The 17,293-nt window shown below is 46.1% G+C and overlaps 1 protein-coding gene and 1 pseudogene across 2 annotated transcripts; one reads left to right on the top strand and one right to left on the bottom strand.

The window, feature by feature from the left end:
* Positions 1 to 17,293, bottom strand: part of LOC123803447 (notch homolog 2 N-terminal-like protein A) — a 75,442-nt pseudogene that overhangs the window by 9,320 nt on the left and 48,829 nt on the right.
* LOC148106717 (putative NBPF family member NBPF5) lies at positions 3,476 to 10,925 on the top strand. 2 transcript variants are annotated; one of them, XM_087860569.1, is made up of 6 exons: positions 3,476 to 3,978; positions 5,883 to 5,979; positions 6,746 to 6,960; positions 7,991 to 8,042; positions 8,858 to 8,973; positions 10,828 to 10,925. In XM_087860569.1, the coding sequence occupies exons 1-6, from the start codon at positions 3,801 to 3,803 to the stop codon at positions 10,881 to 10,883; spliced, it is 714 nt and encodes a 237-aa protein (XP_087716695.1). In that variant the 5' UTR covers positions 3,476 to 3,800; the 3' UTR covers positions 10,884 to 10,925. The 2 variants fall into 2 exon arrangements, with proteins under 2 accessions (XP_087716695.1, XP_087716694.1); XM_087860568.1 differs by lacking the exon at positions 10,828 to 10,925 and having other exon boundaries at positions 8,858 to 9,331.

Genomic DNA, 17,293 nt, shown 5'->3' with positions numbered 1-17,293 from the left:
CATCAGGAAAAGGATAACATCTAAGTAATAAGACAATTCATAGGATTCAGTATAATCACCTGGTAGGGTGCAAGAACTGTACTTTTGCTAAGAATGTATTTGACCTTGAATTATCCTTTACACATTTTTAAAAGCGCAGACGGACAATTGGTGAACAATAGACAAGTTGTTCTAAAATAAATATCCTTTCACCTTTACTTTTTTTTAAAAAAATTTCTTATTATGTTGTGTTAGCCACCATACAGTACATCCTTAGCTTTTGATGTAGTGTTCCATGATTCATTGTTTTTGTGTGTGTGTGTCTTTTGTTTTTGTTTTGTTTTTTTTTAAAGATTTTATTTATTTATTTGACAGAGAGAGAGGCTCCGAGAGAGGGAACACAGGCAGGGGAAGAGGGAGAGGAAGAAGCAGGCTCCCAGCGGAGGAGGAGCCTGATGTGGGGCTCAATCCCAGGACTCTGGGATCACGCCCTGAGCCAAAGGCAGATGCTTAACGACTGAGCCACCCAGGCGCCATTCCATGATTCATTGTTTGCGCATAACACCCCATGCCCCATGCAATATGTACCCTCCTTAATACCCGTCACCGACCTATCCCAATCTCCCCACACCCTCCCCTCTGAAGCCCTCAGTTTTTTTCCCAGAGTCCATAGTCTCTCGTGGTTCATTCCCCCTTCTGTTTACACCCCCTTCATTCTTCCCTTCCTTCTCCTACCAATCTCCCTGCTATTTCTTACCTTCCATAAATGAGTGAAACCATATGATAATTGTCTTTCTCTGCTTGGATTATTTCACTTAGCATAATCTCCTCCAGTCCAGCCCATGGTACTGCAAAGGTTGGGTAATCTTCCTTTCTGATGGCTGAGTAAAATTCCATTGTATATATGGGCCACATCTTCTTTATCCATTTGTCTGTTGAAGGGCATCTCGGCTCCTTCCACAATTTAGCTATTGTGGACAATGCCGCTATGAATATTGAGGTGCATATGGCCCTTCTCTTGACTACATCCATATCTTTGGGGTAAATACGCAGGAGTACAATTGCTGGGTCATAGCATAGCTCTAGTTTTAACTCTTTGAGGGAACTCAACACTGTTTTCCAAAGTGGCTGTACCAACTTCCATTCCCACCAACAGTGTAAGAGGGTTCCCCTTTCTGCACATCTTCTCCAACATCTGTTGTTTCTTGCCTTGTCCATTTTTGCCATTCTAACTGGCATAAGGTGGTATCTCAATGTGGTTTTGATTTGAATTTCCCTGATGGTTGATGATTTTGAACATTTTTCCATGTGTCTGTTAGCCATTTGTATGTCTTCGTTGGAAAAGTGTCTGTTCATACCTTCTGCCCACTTTTTGATTTGATTATTTGTTTCTCGTGTATTGAGTTTAAGAAGTTCTTTATAGATCTTGGATACCAGTCTTTTATCTGTAGTGTCATTTGCAAATATCTTCTCCCATTCTGTGGGCTGCCTCTTAGTTTTTTTCACCTTTTACCTTTTCTACAAAGAAATCATGTATATAATATGAAGATTGGAGGGGAATCAATTTGTATTGAACAACTTTCCCCAAACCCTGAGGCATGTCTACTTTCCACGAAGACCAGAGATGAAATTCTTGACTAGGTCCAACCCCTGCAGTCTTCTCGGTCTGGAGGGGACTGAGAAAGTCCACCCTAGCCCTAGAATGATCTGGACTACCGGACAAGTGCTCCTCAGAAAAATAATCAACTACTCACCACTATAGGCCCTGGCAATTTGTGAAACTATGCATGAGGTGTAGACCAACTCAACTATATAACCAGGACTCTCCCCTGAATCAAGGTCAGGATATCGTTAGATACCATTTCCAAAATCTCTGTTATAGGCCACGGCATGCTCCATAGGAGGGAAAACAAGCACAAGAATATCAATTGAGATAGCAATCAACAGACAATTAATCAAGAGACAAGAACCATTATTAACTAATGTCCACCACCCCCTAAAACCCAGGAAAGTTCTCATTCAAAAGCAATGTTTTGAGGAATATGTAGTTATAAATCTTCAGGATGTGGGGTTTGAAGCCAGTTTCCTAAATGGACAAGCAACCCAAGAATAAATAGATAACCTGGATTTCATCAAAATTAAAAGGTTTTTGTTTCAAAGGACACTATCAAGGAAGTGAAAAGCCAATCCACACAATGGGAGAAATATTTACAAATTGTATATCTGATGGAGGTTTGCTATCTAGAATACAAAAAACAATAACAAAAAAAACCAAAAAAACCCAAAACCCAAAAAAGCCTCTTACACTAAGCCATAAAAAGACAGCCAACTTAAGAATGGGAAAAAGAGTTTGAGTAGACTTTCTCTAAAGGATAATACCAATGCAACAATGAACACATGAAATGGTGCTCAGTATCATCATCAGTCATTAGGGAAACACAAATCTAAAGCACAGTGAGATATCACTTCACCCGACTAGTATGACTTGTAGAGAAATGGAATTCTTACACATTCTTAGTGGGAGTGTAAAATGGTGTCGTCGCTTTGCTGTGGAAAATAGTTTGGCAGTTGCTCAAAAAGTTAAACATAGGGTTACATATGACATAGCAATTCCACTCCTAGGTATATAGCTAAGAAAATTGAAAATACATGTCCACAGAAGGGGAAGAGTAGCCTACATAACACAGAGATGCAGGAAGAAGAACACTGAGAGAGCAGGGACAGGAAACAGTTTCCAAACTTCATTGCATAGATTAACTCTGGTTTTTCTCTTATGTTCTTGGTTTTTTGTCATTTGTTTGTTTGTTTTGCTTTAAAGAAAACTTTATTTACTACATACATCCTAAAAATGTGATGTAAATAGAGGAAGATCCAAATAAATTTAAAAGCTTTTCAAATACAAAGCAACTAAAGATAACTAAAGCACTAGCATGTTTCTCGTGTTTTTAATGGCTAGAGAAAAAAAAAAAAACTAGAGAAGACAAAGAGAACATCGTGATAGTCTGCGACTTTGGAATATTTCCCTTAAGATCTGTTTTACCTTAAAGACAAGTGGGATGAGTTCATGACAGCCCTTAAGAATACCTGTTGGGAGGGGTGCAGTTAGTTGAGCATCTGACTCTTGGTTTAGGCTAGGGTGATGATCTCATGGGTTGTGAGACTGAGCCCCTTGTCTCACTCTCTCCCTTTACCCATGCCCCCATTCTCTTTCTCAAATAAATAAATCTTTAAGAAAAAAAAAGGGAAACTTCATGGGAAGCTATTTGTGCCTTGATGATTTTATACACACATAAGAATGAAGAATGAGAACTATGCTGACATCATTTTTTAGAAAGAGATGGGAACTGTGGTCTCAGCACAAGGGTGGACAACTATTGAGAGTGGCCACTGAGGGTGGGTCTCCATCAGTGATGACTTTCAGGGGAGACCAGGCAGCCTGGTGTATCAGCACGGCCTCGGCAACTGGAAGGCAGTGGCTCCCCGGGTTCCATTGAAAGGCCCAACGTTCCAAATCTGTTATTGCAAGTGCAGACCGTTACCTGGCATTCTGGGTATTCCCTCTGTCATTCCGGTTGGAGTCTGAGCTGGGGCAGGGCCTTCGGCTATCAGCTCTGGCATCTTGAACCTTGTTTTTGTGGTTACCGAGTCTCAAGTGCTGTGGGGTGTTGTTCAAATTGTTCCCAACAGTAAGTAGAGAATTCCTGTATCCTCAACCCTCAGTCCTGATTTAAACCTACTTGATTTCACTGGGTTTTAACCCATCCTGTGTTTGGGTTTCTTCTGCTCATTCCCCAGCTCTACCTCTTCTGCCACACGTCACCATGGCAGCACCTCTTGGCCCTCTTTCCGATCCTGGGGCAGAAAAGAGCCTCCTGGAAATCAACCAGGACCTTCAGTCCCAGCTGGAGAAAAGCAAGCAGGACTTCCGAGACCTCAAGGAGAAATTCCTTATATCCGAAGCTACTGCCTACTCCCTGGCCAACCAGCTGCAGAAATACAGTAAGTCCTACAAGGTCATGCTCACCAAAGCGATGGCTGTCTGTATTCCTTCTGAGAAACTAAAACCCTCTGCAGATGTTGTCCTTTCTATTTCCACTGTCACGATAAATTTCACTCTGACCACAATCCAGGAATGGTAGAGGTGGGTATTTTACCCTCAGTTTGCTGAGGATGGGAAAACTGAAGACAAATAGGTTAGCAACCTCCACAGGCTAGCTGTGACAAGTAGGGTGGGGCTAGAGTTCACAACCCAGTAATTGATTCATGGTGCAGACACAGAAATGCCTGGTCCTCTCAGGATTGACTCTGTGCAGTATCAGATCCTGCATCACAGTGACTTCAGAGCTCCATCAGGTCAGGTTCCTCTGATGTCCCACTGGCAAAGCACCGAGCTAGGGACACTGAGGAAACATGCTGATGGTACACATGGGGGGAGGGTAGCAGGTGACATGACCTGCTTTCAAGGAGATAGAGGTGGGTTCTGCTTTCTCCGAAACTGTGGTATCCATGAGTGACACCATCCACACAGTGACTCCCCTGGTGAGAGGGAACCCATGCAGGCTCTGCTTCCTGGCTCCACAGAGGCCATCTGATACCCTGTGATAAGGCTGAGGGTGTTTCCGGGAACATCAGACAACCTCTGCTACCTCCCCTGTATCTCCCTGAGCTGGGGAACCTTCAATGATGTAGGGAGCTCAACAGTTTGAGGCCTGGGCCATGAGACATGTGGCCAAGAGAGAATGAGGGTGAGTGGGGGAGACCACGGCCCCAGGAACCACCCAAGCCAGTGCGTGGGGTAGGCTCTCCCCCACAGTAAGCCTGAAATGAGGAGCTCGGTGGCCTTATCGTTAAGAGGGGGATGCGGTGCAGAATGGGGCACGTCACAGCCGAGCGATAGGAAGGAATCCTGACAACTCTTAGCGCAAAGTTTTCTCATTTTCTCACAGTCTGCTTTCAATATAACAAGGGGAGGTATAATTAAAAACAACTGATGCAGACAAAAGTAAAAATTGAAGCCTGTTATTTAGGAAAGTGAAGAGATGATGAGCTTTCAGGGAAGGACAAACAAAGTTTTATTTACAACTTTCCCGATAATCATCTCATTAACTGGGAAAGCAGTTGTGAAGATTATGAAATCAGGTATCACCCGAGGGCTTGCGGTAGAGGTAACACAGCACAGGGGTGAAGAGCATGGGCTCTGGGCCAGGCTTCCTGGACTCAAATCCAACTGCCTATCTTCCTGTGCCTCAGATTCCTCATCTGTTAAACTACTACTATCGCGGGTCCTAGTTCTCTGAGTCGAAATGAATACTGAGTAGTTCCTTGTAAAGCTCTAACAGCAGAGCCTGGCACCGTGTAAACTCTGTTCATAATTCTACTGCTTCTAATGACACACACTTTATTAGGATTTGGCCATATTCCTTTCAGGTCCTTCTGCTTTTATGCATTCTAGTTCACACGAGTGTATCGGGTGAATTTTTACCTTTGAGATACTTGTTCAGTATAGAAATCCTAGTTCAGGGGACCCATCGGTCCTGGAGTCCTGGGGGCCTTACGTCATGTCCCTGCTTAGTGTTTTACTTAAGAGGCCACAAGACTTGCTAGAGTGGCCATGATCAGGGTCGGTGTCAGGGGATACGAATCCTGACTCTGCCAAATACCTGCTACTCACCGCGTCTACTTCCCCTCTGAGCTTTGGGGCTGTTCTTTCCTGGGCTCTGAAACAGGGAGGAATAGAATGCCCTGTAGTTAAGAGGCTGAGGAATGAGAAGTGGAGCTCCCCGTGCAGAGCCTGGTTGCCAGGGTTCCATTTGCGCTGGAATGGACCCCATCTCCTCCCTTGAAGACAGCGAGCACTGCAGCATATCCAGCTTTCCACTGAGACAGGCACCTCTGTTTCTCAGAGTGCGAAGAGTCAAGCGACATCATCGAATCCGTGCTGGGGGAGAAGGGGCAGCTGGAGAAGAGGGAGCGGGCAGACACGTTGGCTGAGAAGCTCAGGTAAGCAGGGCTCTGTGTGGGAGGCCTGAGGGAAGCTGTGGGCATCTCTGACCTGGGGCAGCAACAAGTCTGGGCCAGAAGGGCAGAAACCCTCACGGCAGGCACGTTCCACAACTATGTCTAAAACAACTAAGACAACAGTGATTGGTAAATGATGGACTCCAATGACTCAGAGCCTCATTCTCTCTTGTAAAAAAATATCAAAGTCGCCAAATTCAAGGGAACAGTTCGTGGCATTTAGCACATTCACCGTGTTGTGAGATCACTACCTCATTTCCCTTTCACACAGTCACGACCTGGCTCACTACAGCTTGTCATCCGTTCCTTCAGCAAATGCTGTCCCCTTGACCCTGCCATTCTCCTGAGCTCAGGACTTGACACCAGCCCTACGGTCCACACTTCTGTCTCTGCCAGTGTGTCCATTCGCTGCATGATGCACTATATGGAGTTTTCCAGGGAAATGGGTATGCCCAAAGTGAGCAGCTGAGGGACATGTCTGTGACGTGTGCTTAGGAGGACCCCTGGGTCTGTTTCCAGAAGAAAAAGATGCAAGGGATGTCAAGGGGGCTCACAGGAACACTCTCTGATACAGAGGAGGCCTTGTTTTACTTTCTTCTTTCTCTGCCACAGGCAGGTCACCACACATGTGCACAAATTTGTTTCGGCGGCTGTTTGTGGGAAATTCTGCCAGAAATCTCCCCAAAAGCTCTTATAATCTATTGATCCACTCTCTGCATTGTTAAGTTTTCTCTCTGTCCCACCGTAGACAGTGCCATCTGCTGATCAAAGACCAGACTGAAGAGCTGACCCGTTTATATGATAAGTTACGCGAAGGGAGAGATGTTTGCCAACTCCTTGATAAACACCTCGAGGACCTCCTCTCCCATGATGACCCTGAGCATTGCCAAGGACAGGGCTTCCAAGACCAACTGGCTGAGGGACGCAGGCTGGCCAAGTGCCTTGCCCGAAAGCTCAGCTCAGGTAAGGCAGCCAGAGGCCCTGATTGCACTGAGCTGCTGCAAGGCCCTGGGCTCACAAGAGTCTTCCCACTTGCCCTCACACTGTTTGTAGCAGCTGTCCTCTGTTCCCCATTGTGCGCAAGGCCATGAGAGGACCAGGACTAGAAGGTGGTAACAGAGAGGAGAAATGCACAGGCTGGAGGTCATAGTGCTCCACATGTCTGCTTCCTCCCTGAGGGAACGCAGCCCTTGGGTCAGGAGGCAGCATCCACCAGTGTTAGATCCCAGAAAGGAGACTGTGACAGGAGGCAGCTAGTTAGTGTGCTAGGATTCCCGCCTAAGTGGGAGGTTCCCAGACTTAGCCCAGTCTGTATGAAATGTGGGTGAGAGAGTGAGGTTTACTTCGTCCATATCTGTCTCCTCATCTGTAATGTATATGAAATAACCTGTTGTCACTGTAGTGAGCAGATACGGAAAATTCATGAATGCACTTTAGACAAAGTAGAGCCCCTGACCGTGTGGAGTTGGATGAGGAACTTGATGCAGTAGGACTTGGAGGTGGGAACGCTGTTTAGACTGGAACATGTTTCCTAGATGACCCCTCAGTAACACTGGAGCCCACGCGGGGGCCCATGAAGTCCCCGGTGGTTGGATGTGGGACAGGGTGGTTGTCCTGTCCTCAGGACAAGGAGGAGGCTCTATGTGAGAGCTGTGAATGCACAGAGAGCCTGTGCCTGTGGCGCGACTCGCGGCACGCTGCTAGACACGGTTTGCAGAAGTCAAGATTGAAACTGGACAAGCATCCCCTGATATGGACAACAAGAGACAGTAGAAGCTGTTGCCCAGGGTCAGTGATGCTGATCCTCAGAATCAGAGACACACTGCTTGATGCATCAGAAAGCCATGCCACAGCAATTCTTAAAGACAGTGCCCTAAATGCAGTGGATGCCTAGTCATGCAAGGACACTTATGTCTCTCGGGCCATAGAGGCCACTGGGTTCATAGTGGTGATGTGGGAATAGCTGACGGGACATTTCTGAATTTATTTGCAGAAAATTATGAGAAGGAGGAGGATGAACATGAAGAAGAAACACGGACCCCCAGGTGACAATGAATGTTCAGGAACCGGTAATGTGTGGGTAAAAATGGACAGGGTCTCAGAAAGAAAAGGAAGTGAGGTCAAGAGAGTCACAGATGTCAGATGCAAGGATTAGCAAAACTGTAGGTGGTCAGCAAAGAATGGCCGTGTTGCCTGTTGTCTCTGTGGTGCTGTAAACCAAGATGGATTCACCAGCCTCAGGACTCCCTGTATGGACAAAATACCCATTCTTTCCTGTGACTGGACACCAGGAGATGCGTATCTACTTCCTACACAGTTCTCTAAGGGCCTTGGTAGGAAGGTGACCAGCAAAGGAATTGGTACACAGACACTAGCAAAATTAACCAGCAAGAGAAGTAACTTACCAAAACCAAACACGTGGGGTGTCATGTGACACTATTAATACAAAGGTGCCTAGCAGCCACACATTTCTGCAGTCTGCAGTGACTCCAGAGCTATAACCACTTGGTCAATCTATGTTAAAGTCAACACGACTCAGGCACGTGGTGGCTGCCCCGGGCCTGGTCTCCCTCTGTGCTTCATGCCGTGACTGTACCATACTGGGGTGGTAGAGTCTCATTCCTCGTCAGCCCTGCTGTGGGCAGTGCTCTGCGTATCTGCTGCTGCTACTCTCCCCCCATCCCCCACCATGGCAGCCACACTTTGCCTCTTGTATGATGGATAGCTTTTTCCCTCTCCAGGCGACAGCCCATTGCTTCTAGTGACCATTCCCTATAACTCCCATCAAAACCAGCTAGGAAGCCATGATGTCTGATCCCCCCGGTTTGATCTGTTGTCATTCCTGTCTCACCCGGCACAGCGTGGAGCAGGAAGAAGTCGAAAAGAAGGAAGTCCTACAGGACAGAGTAGATGATTACGATTTGACCCCTTCGGTTCTGGAAGAAGGGTGTGACAGCGACCAGTCTTACAGTGATGGTGAGTTCCCATTTGAAGAACAGGAAATCGGCTCTGCTCTGGATTTAGCCAGAGAATGGTCCCATACCAAAGGGGAGGAAAGTCCATGTGCTGCCCCAGGTAGTGTCCCTATTCCCTGTGTAGACTCAGAGTCTTAATCCCCATAAGTAGATCCTATCCTTACAAACTGTTGTGATCCAGGCTGTAGGACTGTGTTTGATATAAGACATTCCATGAGTCAGCGAGCTTTGCTCAACTCCTGTCTAAGTCACAGCACTTTTATGTCTGGGCCACTGTCAATCACTGCTCTCAAGGTGGCCCTGCCAGACTCATATACCTCTCCAGCCCAGGCACAGGAGGTCACTTCCAGACCTCCTAATTTTCACTGTATCTCTCTCTTTTTTTTATATAATAATATTTTTGATTATATTATGTTAGCCACCATACAGTACATCTCTGGTTTTTGATGAAAAGTTCGATGATTCATTAGTTCCGTATAACACCCAGTGCACCATGCAATACGTGCCCTCCTTACTACCCATCCCCAGCCTATCCCATTCCCCCACCACCCTCCCCTCTGAAGCCCTCAGTTTGTTTCTCAGAGTCCATAGTCTCTCATGCTTCATTCCCCCTTGTGATTACCCCGCCTTACTTTATCCTTTCATCTCCTACCGATCTTCCTAGTTCTTATGTTCCATAGATGAGAGAAACCATATGATAATTCTCTTTCACTGCTTGACTTATTTCACTTAGAATTATCTGCTCCAGTGCCGTCCATGTTGCAGCAAATGTTGAGACATCATTCTTTTTGATAGCTGAGTAATATTCCATTGTATATATGGACCACTTCTTTTAAATCCAGTCATCTGTTGAAGGGCATCTCGGCTCCTTCCATCATTTAGCTACTGTGGACAATGCTGCTATGAACATTGGGTGCATATGGCCCTTCTCTTCACTATGTCTGTATCTTTGGGGTAAATACCCAGTAGGGCAATTGCTGGATCACAGGGTAGCTCCATTTTTAACTTTTTAAGGGACCTCCACACTGTTTTCCAGAGTGGCTGTACCAACTTGCATTCCTACCAACAATGTAGGAGGGATCCCCTTTCTCCACATCCTCTTCAACAATTGTTGTTTCTTGCCTTGTCAATTTGCCATTCTAACTGGTGTAAGGTGGTATCTCAGTGTCGTTTTGATTTCAATTTCCTTGATGGCTAATGATTTTGAACATTTTTTCGTGTGTCTGTTAGCCAATATTATGTCTTCAATGGAAAAGTGTCTATTCATGTCTTCTGCCCATTTTATGATTTGTTTATTTGTTTCTTGTGTATTGAGTTTGAGAAGTTCTTTGTAGATCTTGGATACCAGTCTTTTATCTGTAGTGTCATTTGCAAATATATTCTCCCATTCCGTGGGCTGCCTATTAGTTTTTCTGACTGTTTCCTTGGCTGTGCAGAAGCTTTTTATCTTGATGAAGTCCCACAAGTTCATTTTATCTCTTGTTTCTCTTGCCTTTGGAGATGTGTCATGAAACACGTTGCTGTGGCCGATGTCGTAGAGGTTGCAGCAACCCCTCGGAAGCAGCCGGGTTCTTCCCCAGGATCTCGGGGGAAAAGAATCAACTTGTTGTTGGCAGACTCAAGACAGGATGCTGTGATGATGGCCTGTCATATCAGGGACACTTATTTAATGGCTGAAGAGAGCAATGCCAGTGATTGCTTCCAGGGCCCTCCTAAGCCCTCCTGGATGAGTTCTCTCACAGTTGCCCGTTTTCACTCTGCTTCTGTTGCTCTCCTGTGCTACATGGGACCTAAGAGTGGGCATTTGTGAAGGGGAATCTGCTTCATGTAACTCTTTCTCTTCCTTTATTTGCAGAAAACCAAATTGATCAGGAGGGACCGAAAGGACAAGAGTCAGTTGCCCCCAGGTAATTCTGAATACTTGGGGGCTGTGAACTCAAAAGTGGCACCCAGGGAAAAGCAGAAAGTGCTGAAGAGAGCTATATTATCTATTCGGTCGACAACAAATTATCCATTTTCACCATGTTTTCTGATTTTTTGTGGTACTTGGATTGCTTCCCACTTCTTAATTACTTCTCTAGTTGAGTAACCCACAGTCAGCTGACCCAGGTAAACTAATATGTAACAGGGATCACTGAGCTCGCTCATTCTCTCCTCTGTGCTTTATTGAGAGATGCATGTCTTCTTTCTGCCTGTTAGATTTATCATGTTGACATGTGTTCCTAGCAAGAACATATCACAGCAAGAAGACAAACATATACTATCATGCCAGATATCGAGAGAAAGAGGCCTTTCTGGATGAGATAGCTGGGACAGTCACTTGGCCACAAAATGCAGAACTGGATGCCATTTGACAGGAAGGGGGAAAGCCACCATTCTGAGACTCTGTATGTAGTGAGTCATGACTGGATGGCACAGAGATAATTGAGGCTCCTTCTTCACAAGCTTGCTACTTGGCCTGTGCGCTGAGCACTTACTGTCCTTTCTATCTGCTGCTCCTGTGACAAACAGAGCTGTCGCACTCAAACAAGAAGAGTTGTTTCTCTCTTGAATGGGTCAGCCTCTCTGCTTTCTTGACCATTCCTTTGTCCCTTCCATCAAAGTCAGACAGGACATAGGATTTCAGATCCCTCTCAGGTTAATCTTCGGTTGTCCCCACCCTGCAGGCTCAGTGGACAGCTGCTAGAGGTGGTAGAGCAGGACGTCTCACGGGACTCTCCAGATAAACACTACTTGACATATTCAGTTCTTCCCGACCTGTCTGACTCCTACTGGCCTTACAGGAGCGCCGCCATCTTCTCACCTGAGGACCTGGAAGTCTGTTCCTCTCTAGAAGTGGCCAGTGAGTACTCCATTGTCAAGGTGATAAAGCTCCAACTGGACACCCACATAGATCTCCTGTTCTTTGTATCCCAGACCTCTGCTGTGCCGAGAGAGGTCATCCCTGTGGGGAGGCCCTGTAGAGACATATTGATCTGAACTGGACTCTAGGATTGAGTTTTAAGCACAGATGTCAGGTGTGTCAGGGAGCTTTGCTCCCTTCCTAGTCCCAGGGCATGCCCATGTCATGTTGGGTTCTCTGTCAGGTCATTGGGCCAAAGGAGGCAGGACAAACTCAACTCACCTCAGCAACATGACCACAGAAGTTGTCTGTCAGACCTAATTTGGATGAAATATATCTTCTCACCTTCAATAGCTCTACGTTTCATCTCTGAGCCAGGTCCTTTACGAATCTATGCCTGCCACTGTCAGTTGGCATTCTTGTCCTGGGTTAACTGGTTTTGCTATTCTAAACCCCGCTTGTGTCTCCCCTTTGGGTTGACTTGTCTTCCTAAACAGTTGTCTGAAAACCCACCCTCAGTGCCTCCACTGATAGCTTGTTTGTGTGTTTCCCAAAGCAGAGCTGTGCTTTGCATTCCCCCACCACACGAACTGAGCCAACATTCTCTGTAGCACCAAAGACTCACTTTCATTTGAGGGTTTGTCGTTGCATTCCATCTGTTCACTCTCAGTATATAAATTCCAGTAAGTCTTCAACAAGCAGGCTCTCTGATGAGAGAAGGCTGAATTCTGCAGTAATCCTTTTAGAATGCTCAGAGGCTGGATCCCCAGAATCTGTATGAAAAAGATAAGTACAGTGTTTGTACAGACTTAAGACAAGGGCAACTGTGATGATGATCTCCTAGAAAAAATAAATTTTTCCCAATGCCTCAGGCCAGGAAATCAAGCCACTTATCATAAGACAATATCAGAAGCACCCTGAAATATTCTTCTGACTAAACCTGTTCTCACATTGAGCATATCTGAGTACCTGGCTAGCATTAGACACTAGATTATTAATGTACAGAGCAGGATCTGCTTAATGACCTCCCTGTCTTTATGTATTTACAGAAAACCAAATCTCTCATAAGGAGGAAGAAGACCAAGACCCGATAGGCCCCAGGTAACTCTGAAGAATCCTGGGTTGTTATTTCAGTGGTTAAACTGAAGGACTGCATTTCAAGGAAGAAACATAAACTGCCAGACATGCCTGTTTTATCCGTTCTCCAATCACAAAGTACCTTTGTTTAACCATGAAGTGTGGCTTCACATGTTACATAGTTAAGTTCCATTTACTGACCCCTTCACTTCAATAACCTGAAGGGCGTGGAACTTGGTGAATTAGCAGTCACTGGGATTCTCTGCATTCCCCTGTTCTATCCTTTTGGTAAAACGAGAGTGAGAGGCCTATATGCCTCTCCCTGTTAGGTGTTACCACACTGAGGATATATTATAGCCAAAGAATACCTTAAAAAAGCACTCACGTCATAAGAAAGAGGCAACAACGACACAAGGTCTCTCCATATGGATGTTGTCTTTTAAAGCCTGTGTTCACTTGGTCACCCAAGGTAGTATCAACAATATTTATGCAAAAGTGTTGAAGCCACCTTTAGGATTCCCCATGTGCGCTGTGAGCTATGTGTTCCATTCCATAGTCGTTCAGTTTGTTGCTCAGAAGCTTAGCTCTGCGGCCACTATCCTGAGCACCTTTTGTTCTCTATCTGTCTCTACTGCCCCCACAGCACCCACTCTCTGCCCCTGTAACAGGAGGATAGTTTTTGCTGTTAATCACGGCTGTGCCCCTTTGTTATAAGTATACTTCTCGGCCTCCCATCAAAACCAGTAGGATGCTGGGGTGTCTACTTTTCTTGTGTTAAACTTCAGATTTCCCGACCCTCCCAGGCTCACCGCAGAGCTGCCAGAGGTGGAAGAGGATACCCCATGTGACTCTCTGGATGAATGCTATTTGACTTATTCGGCCCTTCCTGACCTGTCTGACTCCCTCGGGACTTGTAGCAAGGCTGACATCACCTCATTCGAAGATCTGGACATCTGTTCTGCTCTGGAAGTAGCTAGTGAGTCCTCCATTGTCAAGGTGATAAAGCTCCAACTGGACTCCCAAGTTGACCCCCTATTTTTGGGATCCCAACCTCTGGTTGTGCAGAAATGTGTCATCGCTCTGTAGAAGCCCAGTAGACATAAGGATCTGAGTCAGGCTCTAGGATACACTTTTTAGCACAGACCTCAGGTGAGTCAGGCACCTGCCCTTTGTTCCTCATCTCAGGCCATGCTTATGGCTTCTGACAGAAGTTAGGACATTCGATTCAAGGCAGATGTGACAGCTAACACTCACTTGTGGTCCACATGCAGAGGTCTCTGTCTTTGTTCCTGATTTCCATTAAATATCTCTCTTCGTCTGCAATGCTCTCATTTTCATAGCTGAATATTGTCTCTTGAATTTTTGTACCTGTCCAAAGATGTTGGCAGCCTTACCTACATCTTTCGATTTGTTGTTTCCCTGCCTGACTGCTCTGACTCCCAGTGTCTGTGTCCTCTATGTTGGCTGTCTACACTGAGTTGTCATCAGAGTATCAGGTCATCAACACCTCTGCCATCAGCTTGCTCGTACGTTTCCTTGAAGCACAGCTGATTCTGGCCTTTGCCCCTCCCATGCATGGCTCATATGTCTGTAAGCACAAAGAATTGTACACAAAAGGTTTCTTTTGACATGAGGGTTTGCAGATTCCATCCATCAGTCTGGTCTCTGTGTCTAAATTCCCTTAAACCATTTATCTCATGGCATAAGGTAATGAGAGAAGGTTGCACTAAGTTTTTAGAATGTAGGTAAGCTGTTCCCCAGAATCTGTGGCAAAACACACGTTTCACGCTGTACACAGACTCTTGAGATGTGGCTCTACCACAGCAGGGAGCTCATGCCCAAAGGCTCAGGAAAGCAGACCAAGGCACATTCCCAAGACACTACCTGAGGCTTCCTGGATGGTTACTCTCATAATATCCTGCTGCCCCGCTAAGCGGCGCACAGTCCGTGTGCTAGTTGTATCGGATACTTAATTGGAATGTACACATGGTGTTGTTGAACGTGACTGGCCCTGTCTGTATTTATTTGTAGACAGTCATAATGATCTTGTGGAGGAAGAAGACCAAGGACGGATTTATGCCAGGTAACTCTGAAGAATCATGGGCTTTAATGCAGTGGTGATGTCTGGGGATCTTGGCTCTCGGCAAATCTAGAAACTGCTAAATGTACCTATTTCACCCATTCAGACACCCATAAAATGGTCCGTTAGCAATGTTCTCTGTTTCACAGTGGTACTCATATAGGCCCCTTTCTTTATGCGTCCCAAATTTGGAAGCTCAGGCCATTGACACAGGTATACTAACCAATCACAGGATTTCTTGCATTCTCACGGTCTCTCTTTGTATTGAGTCCAGCCTAAGATGCACATCTGTCTCTGCTGGTTTCGCATTATGACGTTGGCAAGAATTCATGGCAAGAAAAGTGTGTAAAAAAATTGATATCTCAGTGTTTAGACAAGTAGGCCTCGGACACACGAGCTTTCTAGGAATCTACAATGCTGCCAGTCTGGGGTTGTCTTGGTGCTTTCTGTAAATGTCAACAAAACGTATGCAAAAGTGTTGATGCTGGTTTTATTGTTTTCTGAGCGTGCTGTGTGTTGTGACTGCTGTGTGCTGGGGTGGTTCAGACTCCTTCCCTTTAGTCTCCCATTCTGGCCATGCTCTGGGCCCCTCTAGCTCTTGCTCCCTCCCTGCCTGCCTCATCTATCCCCAGTACATCCACACTCTGGCCCCAGATGGAGGCAGAATGGTTCATGGGAAGAAGACTTCGCATTTCTTTTCGGTGCCGCCCAAAGCAGCTGGGACTCCATGTTGACTCAACTTTCTTGTTGCATCTCCAGTCCTGCCTGTCACACGAGGCTCCACAGGGAGCTACCAGTGGCAGAAGACAATGAAGACCCGCAGGACTCCCTGGATGACTGTTATTTGACTTCTTCATTTGGCCATGACCTGCCAGACACCTGCAGACCTTACACAAGTGCTTCATTCACATTTGATAAGCAGGAAACCTTCTTGGGTCTGGATGTGGGTGGTAAGTACTCCCATTGTGAGGGGCACAACACTCCTGGGTGGAGGGGAGGTCAGGAAGCCTGTCTTCTCTATATCCAACAACATAAATCGGCTGAGACGTGCATCCTTGCCAACAGATCCTAGAGACTCAAACTGGTTAGAAATCTGCTCTTGGATTTCATTTCAAAAACACTGGGTTACCTGGGTGGCTCAGTTGGTTAAGCATCCAGCTCTTGATCTCCATTCAGGTCTTGATCATAGGGTTGTGAGTTCAAGGCCCACGTTGGGCTCCACACTGGGCGGGGAGTGTATAAAAAAAAAAAGGCATCATGTGGGTCAGACAATTTTCCTTTCCTTCTGTCCCAGACTTCCCTCTGCCACCAAGCCCCCTCCCAAGTGCAGGCCCTTGGTACCAAGTCAGTTTAGAGAGGAGAAATGCAGGGAAAAGAGTAAAACCTTCAGCCACCACAATGTCAACTGTAGATATCTGGGTAACAGGACTCTTTCTTTTCTCTCCTTTTTCTTTCCTGCTTTCATGCTTTCTTTCTTTTTGTAAGAACCGACTTCTGCTACTCATGAGATTCTATTGCCAGTTGTATATCTGGTGTAGTGTCCTGCAAACTCTCTGGCTCTCCACACAGATTTGCATGTGCTCCATATTTGCAGCATCTGTGATATTGTTGCTGAGATCAAAGTTTTGGCTTCTGGGGAGCCCAGAATGCTCAGCATTTAGATAGACGATCCCGAGCACCCAGTCCTAGCTGGACCCCGTGGTTCAGTGAAGCCGAAGCTCTAGCCCTGGTTTTCCATCCTCCACGGATGGTGTCCTTTCCACCCTGTGTGCAGCTTCAGTGATTTTCTCCCCGTCAAGTGTTGCTCTCAGTAGCATAATGTCATGTAAATGATCAATGGTCCGTGCACCTGCCGTGGGTATTGGCCTCATTCTGGAGCAAAGCAGAGTTGTCCACCTCTCCAGAATCTTCAGAAAGTGCTGCCTTCTCAGCAAGACCCCCTTGGGTCACACTCGCACAGGAGTGCAGGCTAACACCCAATTCTCATTTCTTCCCACTCAGGCTACAATTCGGACTTTGCCTCTGGGAGAAGCATTTGCGTTGTTAGCCAAATTTCCTTGCCATCAAATCGCCTTGTAGGAGCAGCAAGGAGTCTATGAGGTTCCTCACTGTGTCAATGTTGTCTAGTGAAATTGGCCATGAAACATTTTGTTCCTTCATCTTTTTGGTCAGTTAACAGTCTCTCCACCCTAGCACCACCTTCTCCCCTGTTTCCCATTTCTCTCGGAGGGGCCAAAAAGCAAAGGCCTCCTCACGATTACAGCAATTCAGGAAGCAGAAATGAAACACACAGTTACTTTGCTTCGTTTGTCCGCCACGTCC

The sequence above is a fragment of the Ursus americanus genome, unplaced genomic scaffold (assembly GCF_024610735.1).
Source record: "Ursus americanus isolate L20-20 unplaced genomic scaffold, mUrsAme1.1.p SCAF_96, whole genome shotgun sequence".
Lineage (NCBI taxonomy): Eukaryota > Metazoa > Chordata > Mammalia > Carnivora > Ursidae > Ursus > Ursus americanus.
This window is presented reverse-complemented; position numbering and strand designations above follow the sequence as displayed.